The sequence below is a fragment of the Falco punctatus genome, assembly GCF_963210335.1.
Source record: "Falco punctatus genome assembly, chromosome: 7".
NCBI classification, from domain to species: domain Eukaryota; kingdom Metazoa; phylum Chordata; class Aves; order Falconiformes; family Falconidae; genus Falco; species Falco punctatus.
Window position 1 is genome coordinate 2,908,034 of NC_137587.1, and position 17,364 is coordinate 2,925,397.

A 17,364-nucleotide genomic window follows, 5' to 3' on the forward strand; every position below is an offset into this window, starting at 1 on the left:
CTATCCCAGCCTGCCCTGGCTGATCTTCTGTACTTATTAAAGTGGGGTAAAAAAAAAACAACCAAAAACCTAGCTCTTTTGTCTCTCTGTGGTAATAAGGCCCTGCGGCTCAGCCCCAGGCAGAATTAGCAGTCTTGGAGGTGACTGCGTGTGCAGACCCAGGTCTTTTCAGTAGCTGCTCCTTGGAGCTATGAGCCTACACGTGGCACAGGCCAGTCCTGGTGCAGGGAAGGCACTGGCTGTTGGTAGAAATCACTTTTTAGAGAAGACGCCCACAGCATTAACGAGCAGTGCTTCTGCTCTGCCTCTGTTAGGCTGTCAGTGGGTCACACACTGCGCGAGCACCTCCGGCTGCACACGGGAGAGAAGCCCTACAAGTGCCGCTTCTGCGGTGACGCCTTCCCCAAGCTGCCAGAGCTGCGGCAACACCTCATCTCCCACACAGGCGAGGCCCACCTGTGCACCGTGTGTGGCAAGGCGCTGCGGGACTTCTGTAGGGAAGGCAGGAAAAATCTCAAAGCAGTGGATTTGAACAATGCCTTCCTTTCAAGTTTTCTTTTAATTAATTGTTGCTATTCAAGCACTTTCCTGGGCTTTCACTTTTGGAGCTCAGTAGCACTTCTGATCATTTGAAGGTGATGCTGATGCCAGACGTTGCTGGGTAGAAGCTTCCCAAGTGTTTACAAGGTGTCGCTTGTGGGTTTTTTGAAGAACATTTTTCAAAATTAGCAAAAGCGAAGTCCTGCCTTGGGGCTAGGGCTGCGTGTTCCTTCTCTACTGTTTTGCTTGCTGTCAGCTTCCTGGCCTTGGGGTGACTGGATGGTCTATCTGAGGACATGGAAGGATAGGTTCGTGTCTCACTGTGCGAGTAGCATTTTACAGTGTAATTTTCACTGTTGCCAGCCAGCAGACTCCTCACCTCTCCAGGTAAGGGTTCAGCAGTTCGTCTGCTCAGATCTTGTCTTTCTCCTCCACATTCAAGTTGGGTTCATTGATCTGTTCCCCTTGTTTTTCTCGCACGCTTGCTTCCTCTCTTACACTTCTTTCCTGCTCCTGCACTAAAGAGATAAAAGACAGCACCACTGCCACTACACCCCAGTATTCCCACTACTCCACCGTCTTCAGTGCTCATCTGCCAGCTGAGGCACGCTGACAGGAACTGGTCCTGTTTCAGGAAGTGCACAGTTCCTGATGCCACATGAACTTGACCTCATAGGAAGAGACTGAAAAGAGACCTAACAGGTCTTTCAGACCTGCCCACTTTGCACTCCCTTTTTAACCTGTTAAACCTTGCTTTCATTTGCTGCATCTCAGTTTTAGCTGTTCTTGCTCTCTGTCTTGCACCTTTCTAACATCTGCATTTCCCCAAAAGTTTAGTTCAGGGGCTTAAATTCTCTGGGCATATTTTTATGCCCACTGCAGAGGAGGAGGGTATATTGTCACCGGGGGATCATCAGTAACACTGTTCCCTTTTGGGGTACTACGGCTGCAGCAATGTGGCAATCTGAAAAGCTACTCTGTGGTTTCTGCATTCAATTTTTTTCCATAAACTTTTACAACCAGTTTGCGGATAAGGTGCTAGAGTTGGGTCAACGACACTTTGATGTAAAGCGAGGATGGAAGGTGAATTCACCGAACGAACCTTTGGATGTCCTTATTTTTAGCTATTTTCTTCAAAGTCAGGGGGCAGATGAGCTCAGTCTTTGCCCTCAGAGCTTGGAGACAGACCAGTGGGAACACGGGCGTGTGAGGGAGGCTCATATTTGAAGCTGCAGTGCTTCCTGCTGCTCTCCCCTTGGTGCCAATCCTAACTTGCAGTTTTCAAATATTGACACAGCTGCAAAGTGTTCTCACTGGAGCTGGGCTCGTGCGCTATGTTTGAAGCATGTGCCCTCTGTCACGGCAGAGTCGGGAGGGAACGGGGAGCAGCTGGGGGAAGGGGAGAATCCAGGCCCCTATTGCTTAATCTGCTGACCTGTGACTACCTTCTTTATTCTGAGATAACAGGAGAGAAAAAATAGGAGCAATTAGGAATTAGGAGGTCTTCACAGAATTGTTACTCACCTAACAGTTGATGTGGGTAGGTAGGGGCAGATCTGTGCTGAGCTGCGCGTATCACTCGGCAGCAGGATGAACTCAGCCAGCTAATCCTGACTGAGGAGCCCACAGGTGGCTCCCACTGATGCCACTACCGTGTCTTTGTCTTCATCTTAGAAGCAGCATGTTCTTAGGTGAACAACCTTTTGCTTGACAGCAAAATAATGAATAAAGTTGTTTACTCCTAATAAAAATCCCATAATAGCCCTGAAGACTCTGATGCTGGTGAACTTCAACGTAGATGGAATCTGTGCAGCGTGCCATGGCCCAACTAGGTATCTGTCCGATGCTGTACAACTTGATGTTTGCAGCAGCTGAAGGGGTGTCTGGTAATCTAAGGCTATACCCTTTCTTGTGTTACGTCTGATAAAGATATTTTAATTAATACATTATGTGCTCCGAGTGCCCTTCCTACCGGGATCCATAACAAACACTTGCACCAGTGCATTACAGCCGGTGTAGCTGGCAGGACCCTGGTGAGAAAGGCATTGCTGGAAGAAGGAAAGCAAGGAAAAGGATGGGTGCGTTACAATGCCAATAATCGTTACGTGTCAGGGCAGCAGACACGTGGATGACCTGGCTGGCTGGAGATGTACACCCGCTCCCCTTACAGCATCAGGCAGAAACGCCGGTTTCCTGGCTGGTGGGGCTCCACCACGCTGGCAGGGCTCCACCAGGGCTTCAGCGTGCTGCCGCAATGCTCCAGGGTGACAAGTGCACAGGTCTGTTGGATGGTTGGGATCCTTCATGCTGGTGGGGCCTCACCAGGTATCAGGCATGCACATAAACTTCAGTGTTACACCCAAACCTCACACCGTGGCCAGGGTTCAACCCTCGGCCAACTTGTAAACTGGCTTAAACCTGACCAAGGTGTTGGAATGAAAAGGCAGCAGCAGGCTCCGAGGGAAGGGGATGATTCTCTGGGTCCTGAGGTCCTCCCTACATGGTGGCTCTCCCGTCCTCAGGGACAGGGAACCCCTGGGAGAGGGGGATTCATCCTTTATGATTGCACCCAAAGCGTGAGAGCTGGTGATCAAGCAGTATAACTCACTTCAGGAGCAGACTGAGGAACACCCCAACTACTCAACCAGCAAACTGTACCTGTCATAGAGCAGGCAAAGAAAGGCTCAGGGAAATAGGCCAAGGGCAAATCCTCTATACTCTGCTCCCTGGAAGGTGGAAAGATAGTTACATATGAAATAAACAATTGCCAAAGGCTTTCTTAACTTAAAAAGAAGAGTCAACTCACAGAGGGAAAGAGATCAAAACTCCCAGCTGTGCTGAAAGCTGGAAGGGTAAAGTTATGAATCTTAACTCTCTTATCCTAAGAAAGAAAATAGCATCCATCACTCATGGCTGAGCGAAGGCAGACAGAAAACGAAACGATAAAAAGTTGTTTACAGGAACGGTGAATCGATGGAAGAGTTAAATGTTCGAGGGGTGGAAGTCAAAGTCCCCGGAGAGGTGATAGCTGATGCACGCTAACCACTAGAATGGGAGAGAGGAGCCCTAGAAGCACATTACAGAACAAGCAGAGGCTATGAAGTGAAGAGCCAGCATCTTTAATTACTAATATTGTTGTAAGATATCAGAAAGGGCTGGAAAATGTCCCAGGATGTAGTGAAAAATCTGCAATTATAAAGCAAAACCAATGTAAAGAAATAGTTGAAACTTAAGTCATCTTGAGATAAAAGGTTTCAGCAGCTACAGTGAACAACCCAATGGCCCTGGTAGGTGGGTTTGTCCTATTTCACAGAGGGAAAGGAAAGAAGAACAGCAACTGGAAAAGAAGCAGCTAGACATAGTGCCAGAATAGTTGGTTTCAGAAGGGTTGTGGATTTTTTTAAACAAGTCCTTAAGCAACAGAAGGAATGTAGGAACCAAACCAGAAGTAACGTTAAAGGAAGATGGCATAGGCAAGTATTAGAGGATACTCATAACTGTGTGATAATGAAGCTTAACTGCTATATTCTAGTGTTGCTTAAAGTTAACCCTATATAACGCATGATACCATGGAAGGTGCTAACACCTTTCCTTTAAAGAAAAACCAAAAAGATGGTAAAAATCTATGCATAAATAGATTGACTTAAGCTGCAGCATAAAGGCTCCCTGGTTAACATAAAGAGGAGACAGAGAGAGATATGCAGGAAAGAAAAAAAAAAAAAAAAGACTGAGAACATTGGAAGCTGTAATGAAGGGAAATACTCTGGTGATCCATGTAATGAGTTGAGATGACAAGGTGCAGGCCAGTGCCACACAGATGTACCACTTGGCCACAGCATAAATTTACCTGGCTAATCCCAACCAAGGAGCCTACAGGCTGCTGCCACTTGGCACCTGGTGGTGATGCCACCACCGTGTCCTTGTTTTTATCTTAGAGCAAAGCAGCACATTTTTATGTGAACATCCTTTTGATTGACAGCAGGCACGGCAAAGAGTTGTTTACTTCCAAGAAAATCCTATAAAACCCCTGAGGACCGTGACACTGGTGAACTTCAGAACAGACACACTAACTGTGCAGCGTGGCAGGGGCTGATGCTATGCTGCTTGGGCCGGGTGGCCCAGGAGGCCAGCAGCGCCCTGGCTGGTGTCCCACACGGCGTGGCCAGCGGGGCCGGGGCAGTGCCCGTCCCCCTGCGCTCGGCACGGGTGAGGCCGCCCCTCGAGCCCTGGGCTCAGCTCTGGGCCCCTCACGGCCAGAGGGACACTGAGGGGCTGGAGCGTGTCCAGAGCCGGGCGGGGGCTGGGGGGGCTCAGCCTGGAGAGGAGGGGGCTGGGGGGGGCTGCTTGCTCCCTGCAGCTGCCTGACAGGGGCTGTGGGCAGGGGGGGTCGGTCTCTGCTCCCAGGGAACAAGCGACAGGACAAGGGGACACGGGCTCCAGCTGCCCCAGGGGAGGTTCAGGTGGGGTACCGGGAACAATTCCTTCATGGACAGGGTGCTCAGGCACTGACAGGCTGCCCAGGGACGCGGTGGCATCACCATCCCTGGAGGTGTTCAAGAACTGCACAGATGTGGCACTTGGGGACACGGGTTAGGGGTGGGCTGGGCACAGCTGGGGTGACGGTTGGGCTCGATGACCTTAAAGGTCTTTTCCAGCCTCACTGATCCCATGATTCGATGACAGTTGAGCAAGGTCCTCTGCTGGGCTCACACAAATGTGGGGCTGTTTGTACCTTCTCCCACCAGAGGTGCTGCCGCGTGGGGTGGCAGCAGCTCTGACCTCACCACTCTTCAAAACCTGTCTGCACCCTGACACCTCCTTTGTGTCCCTGCCTGCACGCTCCGCCTGAACGCTGCTTCCCCTTGCTAAGTAACACGGGGTGTTTCTAGGGTTGTGCCTAATCCTGCCTCCACATGCTTCTCCACCCAGGTTATCTCCACCTGGGACAACCCAGCCGTTCCTAAAAGTATCTCTCCAAAGTCCAGGGGTGTGCATGGGTGAGAAAAGGAGATCCTCTTAGATGAGGGAGCGAGCCTCTGCAACTGCTCTTTGTACCAGTGGCCACAGTCATTCCTCAGCCACCCTAATGCTAATATTTGCACTCCTTCTATGGAGACAAACATTACAGATGTATCTGCTGCACGGAGGCACAGCACAAAACATGCTCCCTGCTGGGAGAAAGCTCTTTCGTGCCATGTGGCAATTCCTGAGGCTGCCCCCACCCTGCCCTGCTTTCTTCTGCTGGTTTCTCACCCTGCCAATTTTCTGCTTGCTGTAGGAATCGTTACTTTTCCCAGCTCCAGTAGCCCTTGGTAGTCTTGCCATGCTAGCTGATGTCATGACATCCAGACTATTCCTGCCTCCCTGTTCCTGAAAACCCTTGTTTTTCTGGCTGGTTTTGGGCGTGCAAGCTCCCTGCTCGTCAGAGCTTCTGTTTCCTTTTGGAGGTACTTTTGTACGTTCTACTGGGTGGAAGTAAAAGTGGGAGCCCAAACATCACGCTGCTTCACCCTCTTCCACTCCACTGGGAATTGTAGCGCAGTGGGAAGCGTGCGCTGCCAATGGCACTGCTGACATAACTGGGAAGAAAATTTAAATTCCGCATGAGCTGTTGCAGGCACCCCTTCTGCTCCCTGGCAGAGGCGAGGGAGATGGGAGAGACTTAAACTGTGTGTTCTGGTGCCAGAATAGCTGGGGCTGAGCTTGCTGATAGCTGCAGGGAGAAAAGACAACTGGACTCTAGGGGAAAAAGCCAGTGGGGCTTGCAGCTAAAAATAGGAGAAGGACTTGGAACAGCTAAGGAGCTCTCAAAGTCTTGCTGTGTGTGAGGCTACGAGGGTACAGCCTCCAAGAACAGTGTGGCGGGGAGGCAGCGCTGGTGCCAAGAGCTGCACAGGAGCAGAGTGGCAAGGAGGGAAAGGGAGCAGGCTGCTCCGGCTGGGGGGGCTGTGAGCTGGCAGGGACCTCGCCGTGCCAGCCCATTCTCCCTGTGCCCTGGGACGAGCTTGTCCTCTCTCTCCTCATGCCATCTTCCCTATTACAAAACGGGATGCTAATTTTAGTCCCGTGGGGATCCAGAGACATTTTGCTTGGCTTCCACCAATCAAGAAAGGAAAGGAAGATGCCCTGAAGGGAGGGAGAGATGCCAAAAGAGGAGGGATAAACGAAGCCTCAGTCCCACTGTCCCTGACACACCACGACCTCTGGAGTCCTCTTTCTTCATTCTGGTTCAATATTAACCCAGCGGGGCTGTGACTCCGCTGATTCTGCTCCCTCCGCATTTCCCCTGCAGCCAGGGCTGTGCAGCATGGCGCGGGACAGAACCAGCGTGCTGCGGGGCTTGCTCTTGTCTAGCCTCCTGCACCTCACGCTGAGCCACGATGGAGGTAAGCCTCACCGGCACCACGGAAAGGACAGGACAGCGGGTGGCAGGAGGAAGAACGATGGGGTTATTTGTTCCCAGGGGTAAAGCCAGTGGTAGGTTTTCTTGGTAAGGGAGGAGGGCCTTCTAAAAGTTTGAAGTTGGGAGCGAAAGGGTGCCAAGAGTGGGGTGAGCATGGGGCTTTCCTGCACAGGAGGAGGCAGCAGCAGCCAGCAGCTGGTGACAACAGCTCTGTGGATTTTGCGGGTCACCTGGGAGATGGTGGGGAGGGGGAACGTGGCTCAGCCCAGAACCACGTGTGATACAACTGTGGGCCTTTTTGGGCTAGAGTTCCTCAGCTGACCTGGGTGGCTGCAACTCTCCATTGCCTCCCAGCTATGCCTTATCTAAACTTGAAGTCATACGCAGCAATGCCACCTTCCCGCTCACTACTCCTTTTTTCTTATTAGGGCCTCCAATTCATCTGTCTTTTCTTAGCATGAGGTTAGGTCCTCTCTGACCCGGCTTCTGTGTAGGGGAAGACCTGTCTACAGGTCTCAGACCACGAAGACAGAACCAAGCTGTACCTATCGGAGTGGTCTGAGGCTGGCAAGACAGAAACACAGTGGCTGGCAGGGAGCAGTAGGAGGCTCCAAGCAAACAAACCTCTACCAAACTGCGTATGAGCAGAGCAGCTTTGCCAAGGATAGCAGAGGATTCCCGTCACTTTTGTTACTGATGCGAGCCCTGACAGATGAATTCTAGAGAGCCTGCTCTGATCATCAGGGGTAGACCTGACGGTGCTTCTCCTCTGCATGGTGCACTGGGGGAGGCTGGGCTGTGGGATCATCATGTCAGCTGCGTGTGATTTTTGGAAACCAAAAGGGGAGACAAAGGGGCCCTCCCACTGCAAGCTCCCCTTTGACTGGCAGTGTTCTGACCCAGCAGTTTTCCTGGAAAAGGGGCAGGCACTGTCACTGCTCAAGCGCCCACGACGTGCCAACAAGGGATTTCTGGAAGAGATGCTTAAGGGAAACCTGGAGCGGGAGTGCCTGGAGGAGATATGCAGTTATGAGGAGGCTTTTGAAGCCCTTGAATCCACCGTTCAGACGGTACGTACGGGGGTTCCCAGGAAACATGCCCTTAGCCGATCCCTGTAGTGAGAGACCAGCAGGTCACACACGCAGCCAGGGGCTGGGGTTGTAAGACTCGGTGCTGTGAACCAAATGAGGCTGATGCGTGTGTGCTCCAGGGAGAGCTGAGGCTCCCTTCAGGAGCTTCCTTCTTGGAGCCACTCCAGGGAATGCAGCTCAAAGCTCAGGTTCTTTTCCCTCCCTTTCTACTTTAAGCATGAAATGGAGAGTCTTCCTATCAGTCCTGAACTGCATCTTCTACTAGTTCAGCACGGTGCCACATGAATTTGAACCGTCACAGTCTAAGACACTCGCAGAAGAGCTCACTTAGCCACCAAACACTGAGTGCAGGTGCCTCAAGCTCCTTTGAGCTGAAGCTTTTGCACAGTCCGTTCCTTCTTCCGACTTTCAGACTCACTCCCTCCCCTAAAGTTGCTCTGCATCCTTTTGGGATTTGCTCCTAGCTCCAAAGCCAGTATGCATGCTGAATTCCACACCCATAAATACAACAGTAAACAGATAAACAGGAGTCAGGGTTACCTCTGTGAAGTGTTTTTATACATTCACCCCGAGGCTGCGCAGCAGATGTAGATCCAAAGAACTGTGGCCTTCGGAGTTCTAGGTTGAGCTCCTTGGACTTCTGCACTGTTGCCCAGGCTCTGCTTCCTCTGCAGGTCGATGAAGGTTGTAAGCATCTTTGGTCTTTTTAGAAACAGCAATACTCTCTTGATTCCTGGGTCTGATGAATGGGAACATGGTTTTATATCACATTTTTTACTTTGCTGGACCCCGTAGCAATTGATATCGAAAGAGAGCGTAGTTAGTCTGTTCCATGTGTTGTGATGGGGCGTTCTCCTGCTGGTTTGAATTACAGCAGCTAAGCAAGGTCTGATGTTCTGTGTCTCTTGTTTGTTTGTTTTTTACAGGAAGCATTTTGGTCAAAATACCAAGGTAAGTTGCTTCCAGTCATGCACGTGCTATGCTATCCCTTAGGATGCACTGTCCCTTCCTGGAGATGGCTCCCTACCCTCTTATGAGAGCTCACTTTCCAGGACAAAGCACTTGCATTTTGTCCCTAGATGACAAACTAGTTAAAACTAAGATGGTTATTTGGAGTCCTTTCACATAACGTGTTTCTTTTTTCTTATTTTGCTAGTATGTCAGGGCCTGAGAAAGTCCAGGACAGCTCTGAATGCTTGTCTAGAAGGTAAGAAATACACGTTAACCTCTATCTCCAAGATGCGGTGCATGCCAGGAACTTGCTTCCTGCAGAGGTTGTAAGAAAAAATAAAAATAAATCTAAAGTTGGTGGAGGCACCTGATTAGAAAGAAAAACAGCAGCTGGGGGGGGGGAGTTTAAAATTCCTATCTTCGCTTTTATTTTCCCACAACCATTTCACAAACAGCCTAACTCCGCCACTGAAACAGCACGGGGTAGATACCTTTCTCCTTGAGCCACAGAGAGGTGTCCCCAAGGCCAGCCTCTCTGCCCCGCACCTCCAGCCAAAGCAAAGCACAGAGCCCCAGGGCGAGCTCCCTCTGAGGCAGAGGGGCTCCAGGAGAGCGCCCTTCCCACCCCACAAAGAACGCCGCTGCTCGCGCAGCCTCACACATGCAGCAAAAGTTAAAGGGATTTGTGGGATGGTACCTCTGACCTTGAAAAACGCAACATCCCTGTTCACCGGCCCTGGCTTACACAGTGTTGGTATTTTGACAGGTAACTGCTCTCACGGGCTGGGCCAGAACTATCAGGGGACAATTAGCTACACCAAATCAGGGATTGAATGTCAAGTGTGGACGAGCAAGTTTCCACACATACCGAAGTAAGTTTGTCTCCTGCGTACCCCGGAAGGGTTCTCCAGGGTCTCCTTCCTTCCCAGGCTAACCAGCTGTTCCTCGTAGATTTAATGCCACGGTTTATCCCAACCTCATCGAGAACTACTGCAGGAACCCAGACAACAACTCGGAAGGCCCGTGGTGCTACACTCGAGACCCAACAGTGGAACGGGAGGAGTGTCCCATCCCAGTGTGCGGTATGCCTCAGCGCTGCGTCCCGGCAGGCCCTTCGCTGGCAGGGAACACTGCACTCAGACTGGTACTAGATGTCTCAAGGAAGGGGAGAGGGTAAGGAAAGAGGGATCTTACATGACCAGAGGCCAGATGGAGAAAAGAGGCTGCATCTCAACGGGTAAGGGGGCTGAGGAGGAAAAGTCATTGAGTTGCTCATACGTACACCTTTGCTAAATTCCTCTAATACACTGTTTCTTTAGACTACGCTAATCTAGATGTAAATTAAAGCTGGTAACAGCAGTCCTCTGGGATCTACTGCAGTTTTGCCAGTTCAAAAGCACCTCTAATTAGTGACAGCAAGGAGTCATACTGGGGGTTTTTTTGTCTGAATTCCCACCTTTAAGAAAAAAATGCTACAGCTTGTACTTGACTGCCTACCTTAACATCCACTCATACAGAGGGGTGCAGTTTAATACCCACAATCTCAAGAAAAGCGAAAACACCCTTATTATTGCACTTGACAGGCAAGAGAACCTTTCCCCTTACATTTATACCTTCCCACTTTTCCGTAATAGAGAGCTGTCTCCCCTGCGGCTTGGCTTGCCTTGGAAGAACTAGTAGAAAGCAGAGAATCTTCTCACAGCAGAAGTTCTTCATGTGGGGATTCTCCCAGAGCACAAGGAGAAGGCAGCCTGGGGCCAAATGACTGCCACAGGGCAGATTATCTGGTGCCTGCTCACTGGGGAAATGCTGCTTGAAGCTTGCAGCCATTCAGACACTTGCAAGAAAAAGCGTGGAAAATCTGGCAGGCAATTTTTTTTTTCTTATCATTAGATATAGAAACATTGGCAAAAGTTAAATTTGCTATTTTAGTAGCACATCATGATAAAAGGCTCCCCCAAATATGGTCTAGTTACACATTTGAGAAAAAGGCATTGGAGGCTCTAACACGGCAGCATCACAATGCCTGAAGTACCTACCCATCCCTTGAGCTGGTTCTCGAAGATACCCCAGAAAGGAATACAGTATTGTCCCTTGTATCTTAAAGGGCAAGAAGAAGGGTGAACAGCACCAGCCTCACCTTAACCTCCCGTTGAGAGAGCCACCACCAACACTGCAGTACTGTAGAGGGACACCACATGCACGGGAGCATGGTGGGAGCAACAGAACACGACACCCTGGGGAACTCTAGGTTTTAGTAAAGGGGCTTCGCTGCTGTTTGCTGACAGCACTTCTGAGCCCAAAGCTGTCTTAAATCACAGCTTTCTGTCTTTCCAGGTGAGGAAAGGACAACAGTTGAATTTACCCCACGGGTCACACCACCAGCCCCAGCGGAGCCCTGTGAACAAGAGAAAGGCATGTTTTACACTGGGACCCTCTCGGTCACCGTGTCTGGAGCAAAGTGCCTGCCGTGGAACTCTGAGAAAGCCAAAGCAGTGCTCCACGGAAAACACATTGATCCAGAGGTGAAGCTGCTAGAGAATTACTGTCGGAACCCAGACGGTGATGACGAGGGTGTCTGGTGTGTCACAGACGAGCCACCCAACTTTGAATACTGCAACCTGCACTACTGCGGTGAGAAGCCTGCATTGGTTGGGGTAGGCACACTTGTGAGGCAGCGGCAAACAAAACCAGCACGTGTGACTGGGGTGAAGTGCTGAGCCTGGGAGGCACAGACGAGGCAGCATGTGCACCATGCATGGGGAAGTCCTGTTTGTCCAAATACCACACAGAGGCACCTGTCGTACACGTATAGAGGTGTTAATAGCTCTCAGGTGTTCTCCCTAAAAACTCCCAATGGTGGACAAGGGGCATTAAAAAGAGCAGTGGTTTTAAAACATCACACACACAATGCATCTGAAGGAATGGAAAGGAACATTTACATTGCTGATGATTATGGAAAAATTATGGAAACATATGATAAATATAGAAAAGTAGCTAAGCCTTCTACCATGTTTGTCTTTCTGTCTCTCTCAGACAGCTCGCTAGAGGATGGGAATGAACAGCCGGAGGGAATATCAGGGCGTACCATCCTTCCTCAAGAGTTCAAAACCTTCTTTGATGACAAAACATTTGGTTCTGGCGAAGCAGGTGAGCAAGAACTCTAGATACAGCACCACGCTTTGTAGAAAGGCTGCAGCTTCTTCTCACAGGGCACTCACTGTTCCTCAGAAACACCAGCTTGCCAATGCTGTCAAAAGCACAGGGAGATATTTAAATTCCTTGAAGGACCCTCCAAAGTCAATCTCCAGTTACTTCCTTCCTAGGCTCTTCCAGCTTAGCATGCTGACTGCAGCTGTTTCTCCATTGTGAATCAGGTCAAGTAACAAAGCCAGATTGCCTGTTTTTTCAGACTGTGGCACTCGTCCTTTATTTGAGAAGAAAAAGGTAACAGACAAAAGTGAGAAGGAGCTGCTGGCGTCCTACATGGGAGGCAGAGTTGTCCATGGGGATGACGCAGAAGTTGGCAGCTCCCCCTGGTAAGTGATATCTTTGCATAGTCCTTCATAGGGAATTGTGTCTCCCTTCTCTTTGGTTCAAGCAAGGGGAAAAAACATGGCAGCATGCAGGTGTTATGGTTTCCAATCAAAGCTTCTCCAAGTGGTGGACAGGGCAGTACTGAAATAGCTGAAAAGAAACTCTCCTCTTGAGCCAAGCACACAACCATCTGGGAAAGTGCATGCACTGGTGTATTTCACCTTTGCCTCTTCCTCTTTCCTGCTCTGCTGGAGCAGAGGGGAAGAGAAAACCTCTCCAGGTGAAGTAAACAGGGTAAATGGCTGACTACATACAAACGGAAGACTTCTGCTAGGAGCCAGTTATGCAGTTGTCTTTGTCAGCATAGTGCAACACTCTTCTCTGCTTATTGCTCTTTCTGCATGACACCAAGGTCCATTCAGCCAGCCATGCCCTTAGTCCTGCTAAGTCTTCCTCCCGCCTTGTCTCTCAGGCAGGTGATGCTCTACAAGAAGAGTCCTCAAGAGCTGCTGTGTGGTGCCAGCCTCATCAGTGACAGCTGGATCTTGACTGCTGCTCATTGTCTTTATTATCCACCCTGGGACAAGAACTTAACTACAAACGACATCTTGGTGCGGATTGGCAAGCACATAAGGGCAAAGTAAGAGCCTGGATGACATGAGAATGAACTAGCCTTCCTCTTGGAGTAATGAGATACAGTGAGGTTGGGCTGTCACTCAGTATCCAAGGAAACATCCATAGCCAATGTCACATGCCTCCACAAAGGGGATCTAATGGAGCTGCCGTTTGCTGCTCTTGCTGATCCTAAAGGTTAAAATGAAGGGGAAGGCAGAGGCATGGAAATTCTAAAGGGGTGCTCCCATGTAAAGACAGTATTGTCTCAGAGGGTACACAGTGCCTGAGAGCATCATGAACCCCAGAAGACTCGGTTGCTAAAGCACAGCAAGGTCTTTCCTTCATGACTCTTTCAGATATGAGAAGGATAAAGAGAAGATTGCTCTGTTGGATAAAATCATCATCCATCCCAAGTACAACTGGAAAGAGAACATGGACCGAGATATTGCACTCATGCACTTGAAGAGGCCCATGATCTTCAGTGACTACATCCATCCTGTCTGCCTGCCTACCAAACAGGTCGTGCAGAGGTGAGGACACTGTCCCACAGTCCTAAAAACACAGGCGACAAAAGCGTCCTTTGGGCCTTCAAAAAAAAAAAAAAAAAAAAAACCCACCCCCAGAAAAAGATGCTTTATTTAGGCTATTTGCAGCAAGAGAGCCAGGCGGGAGAAAGCTGTTGCAATTCATTTGATTATATTCATGCTTCCTTCCACAGGCTAATGCTGGCAGGTTACAAAGGGCGGGTAACTGGTTGGGGAAACTTGAAAGAAACATGGGCCACTAGCCCAAGCAACCTCCCCACGGTTCTGCAACAGCTCAATGTGCCCATTGTAGACCAAAACATCTGCAAGGCATCCACCAAAGTTAAAGTCACTGACAACATGTTCTGTGCAGGTAAGCAGCACTGGAGACACAAGGCCAACTTGTCACAGAAGACAAGGGCTCAGAGCTCCTGGTGGGGCTCAGGCAGCAAGGTTACTTTCTGACAGATTTGCAAATGTCCTCCATAAAGAGTAACTTTCTATGATAAGGATTTTCAGCTCTCAGAAAACAGGAAGGCTGGAGAACTTACAGCTCTGACTAGTTTCTAACACCGGGCAATGGCAGGCTAACTGAAGGCATGGCTCTGCTAGGTATCAGCAACAGCTGTGAGAGAACTGAGCACACATAAAATTATTTTTTCCACCGGTATACAGAACAGTTCAGTGGCTTCCTAAATTAAAGACTGCACACCAGTGAGCCTACACAGTAGCCAAACCACCCCCTCTTCTCTGCTGGCTCATCTCCACCTCTTGGAGCCTGTTCATACTGACACCCACAACTTCTGTGGCAAGAGGCTCCACAGCGCAGTTACGCACGTGTGAAAAATGTTAATTCCTCATGTTAGGTTTCCCAATACATTTGAAGAGGTACACATCTATACTCATAGGAAAAAAAATTCTGTGTCATATGCTATTTTATGGACCCTTTACAGCTCTGTCATTTCTCTTCCAAGCTGAGAGGCATTTATTTAATCTTTCCTAATATAGAAGGCATTCTGTACTTGATAATCCTTGTTGTACTTTCATAAGTCTCTTCTGGCACTATACCCTTTCTGAGGGAGAATGGAAGCAAACACAGAACTCAAGCTACACAGAGACTAGGGATTTATGTAACCACTTCCATACTTTCTGCTGTATGCTTCATTTGCACAGACTTTACCAGATCCTATACACAAATCTCCAGTGATTTTTGACTGAGTTTGTGTTGCTTGCATCTAATAATGCACACAATTGCTTGAGTTAGGGGATGGAAGCCAGTTTTTTGAGCATACTGACAATACAGTGTTCTTATGGTTTCTTTTTCAAGACAAGATTCTTGAAAAAATAGCCAAGATGCAGACATACAGCAGAAAAGGTGACGGGAAAATGCAAAGACACTAACTCCTGATGAACTAAAGTGAATTCCTACAGTCTTGCTACAGAGAGGAAAGGGAAGACAGACAGTAGGGGAACAGAAAGAACAGAGCCTGCAGAATGATAGGAAGGTGAAAATTAGGATGGCAACGTGTCTCTATAGTAAACAGAATGAAAGAACAGGGTACATGGAATATTACACACGGAGAAGTTTAAGACAAATGAAGGGCTCAGCAGTGCAAGCTACAGCTGTTGAACACAGCGGCAGCTGACAGTGACGGCAATTCTCATGAAAGGAAACTGAACGAGAGCACGGATGGTGGATTCAGGAATGCTGCAAAGACAGAAGCAGAGTTAGTTGTTTATATTACATGTCAAACAGCTAAGGTAACTATTGGGCTTAAATTTAGTAGACAGAAGCAGTAAGCCATCTCATAGTTCTTGGAAAATTTATGCAGCAGTACTTCGAGGGAAAGAGACAGCCAACACCAGGCACTCCCCCTGCAGTCAAATGCCCAACTTTCTTCTTGCCTGTAGGTTACAGTCCTGAAGACTCAAAGAGAGGAGATGCCTGTGAAGGTGACAGTGGGGGACCTTTCGTAATGAAGGTATGTTCAAGTTAAGCTCATAAAACATATGGAGCTAGGTTTGTGCTACGCTGAACTTTCTTAATAGTCAAAAAAACCAGCAGCAGACAGACTGCCACGTGGCTGAAGCAAGCCCATCTCGTGCCCAAGCTGTGCAACCGAGACGAACCCTGCAGTCATCCAGCCCCATTCCTGTACTGAGTTCTCAGCACGTATGGAGATCAGCTACAGAATGTATGAGTGCTGGCCAATTCTCACTTAGAGGTTTAAGAGTAAAGACAAAAATGACTCCAACATGCTATGTCATCTAGTAGATGCCAGTCTGAATTCCAAACCAGTATCCACCACTAAACAGGCTGGGGCACACTCAAGGCTTAGATCTGAAAGTCTCTTGCTCCTTGTGCTAATCCTATTTTTCTTTGCTTTAGAACCCTGACGACAACCGTTGGTATCAAGTGGGAATAGTTTCATGGGGAGAAGGCTGTGACCGAGATGGCAAATATGGATTTTATACCCATGTATTCCGCCTGAAAAAGTGGATGCGAAAAGCCATTGAAAAACACGGGCAATAAAGGAAGCATCTACTTGCTCTCAGTTTTGCTACAATGCTCCACTTCTTAAAAACATTAGCACAGAAGATCCCGAAGTAAAGCAGTCACATCCTTACAACTCAAAGGAGAGTGTTGTCCCTTGAAAATAAAAGTTCTCAAACCCATCTTCTTCCTTTTGTTCATGCTGAGTTTAGCTGCACTTGAATCTAAGCAGTCACAGTAGCACCAACAGAACGGCATCAGTTGTACCTGCTAATTACCTGTTGTGCTTCAAATTCTCCTCCTGCCTATCAGCTATAATCATCAACAGATTTTAGACCTCAAATGACAGCCTTAAGTCAGTGACAGAAAGCACGACTGTGCCCCCTGGCACCATCCATTTCCTCCCTTCAAGTCAACTCATTTTCCGTTCTAGAAATGGAGCCCAAAACACATGGGAGAGGATCACTCTGCAGTAACTGTGGCATTACACACAACACCAATAGCAATGTAAAAAGCAAAGCAACTATGACCCGTTTGGGTAAGACAGACATTGTTCTCAGCTACAACAGCAGACAACAATACCAGCACCATGTTCACAAGGTTAGCATCTTAAGAAGTTACAGCTGCCAGCCGTATGCAGTTCATCCTACAGAGAAATATGGGCTTGAATACATTAAGTGGCAGTTCCATTACTATATGGCAGTACCTTTCTACATGGCAGGACATGGCAGGTGGTGCTGGGTCCTCCAAGTGTATCTTCTACCTGCACAGCTTGATGCAGATGGAAGCGCTTTATGCACAGTTACTGTCAAAGGGCCCGCACTGAAAGCATCCTGCACACCACACCCGTTTGGTTAGCTTACACAGCCTGTTTAGGGATCGCTCCCAAAAGAAGCTTCAGTTCTTTCATGATCTCCTCTTTAGCAGCAGTTTCTGGACCACTGAGGATCAGCAATTAACACGTTCTTGATTAGCCAATTTGTTCAGCACAATTCTCTCTTAAAATAATGAGATTTGGAAGCTGTCCTTGCTCCCTGTGACACCGTATTCCTACAGCTCCTTTCACAGTGCCATCACATCACAGAAACAGGCAACAGTGAAATTTTTTGGTGCTTCATAAGATATTAAGCAGCAGAGCTGCTGTGCTGAGAAAGTGACAGTAGAGGTAACTATCTAAAATTAGGTGGATATAAACAAAGCTATTGATCA

General features: G+C 48.7%; 1 protein-coding gene across 2 annotated transcripts; it reads left to right on the forward strand.

The window, feature by feature from the left end:
• The first annotated feature begins 6,798 nt into the window (after window positions 1-6,798).
• On the forward strand, window positions 6,799-16,337 carry F2 (coagulation factor II, thrombin). Of its 2 annotated transcripts, XM_080395740.1 has the most exons (14): window positions 6,799-6,926; window positions 7,850-8,013; window positions 8,961-8,985; window positions 9,191-9,241; window positions 9,752-9,857; window positions 9,937-10,067; window positions 11,323-11,619; window positions 12,022-12,135; window positions 12,398-12,524; window positions 12,995-13,162; window positions 13,494-13,667; window positions 13,856-14,034; window positions 15,573-15,643; window positions 16,051-16,337. In XM_080395740.1, the coding sequence occupies exons 1-14, from the start codon at window positions 6,848-6,850 to the stop codon at window positions 16,192-16,194; spliced, it is 1,830 nt and encodes a 609-aa protein (XP_080251866.1). In that variant the 5' UTR covers window positions 6,799-6,847; the 3' UTR covers window positions 16,195-16,337. The 2 variants fall into 2 exon arrangements, with proteins under 2 accessions (XP_080251866.1, XP_080251867.1); XM_080395741.1 differs by lacking the exons at window positions 6,799-6,926; window positions 7,850-8,013 and adding an exon at window positions 8,061-8,718.
• The last annotated feature ends 1,027 nt before the right edge of the window (window positions 16,338-17,364 follow it).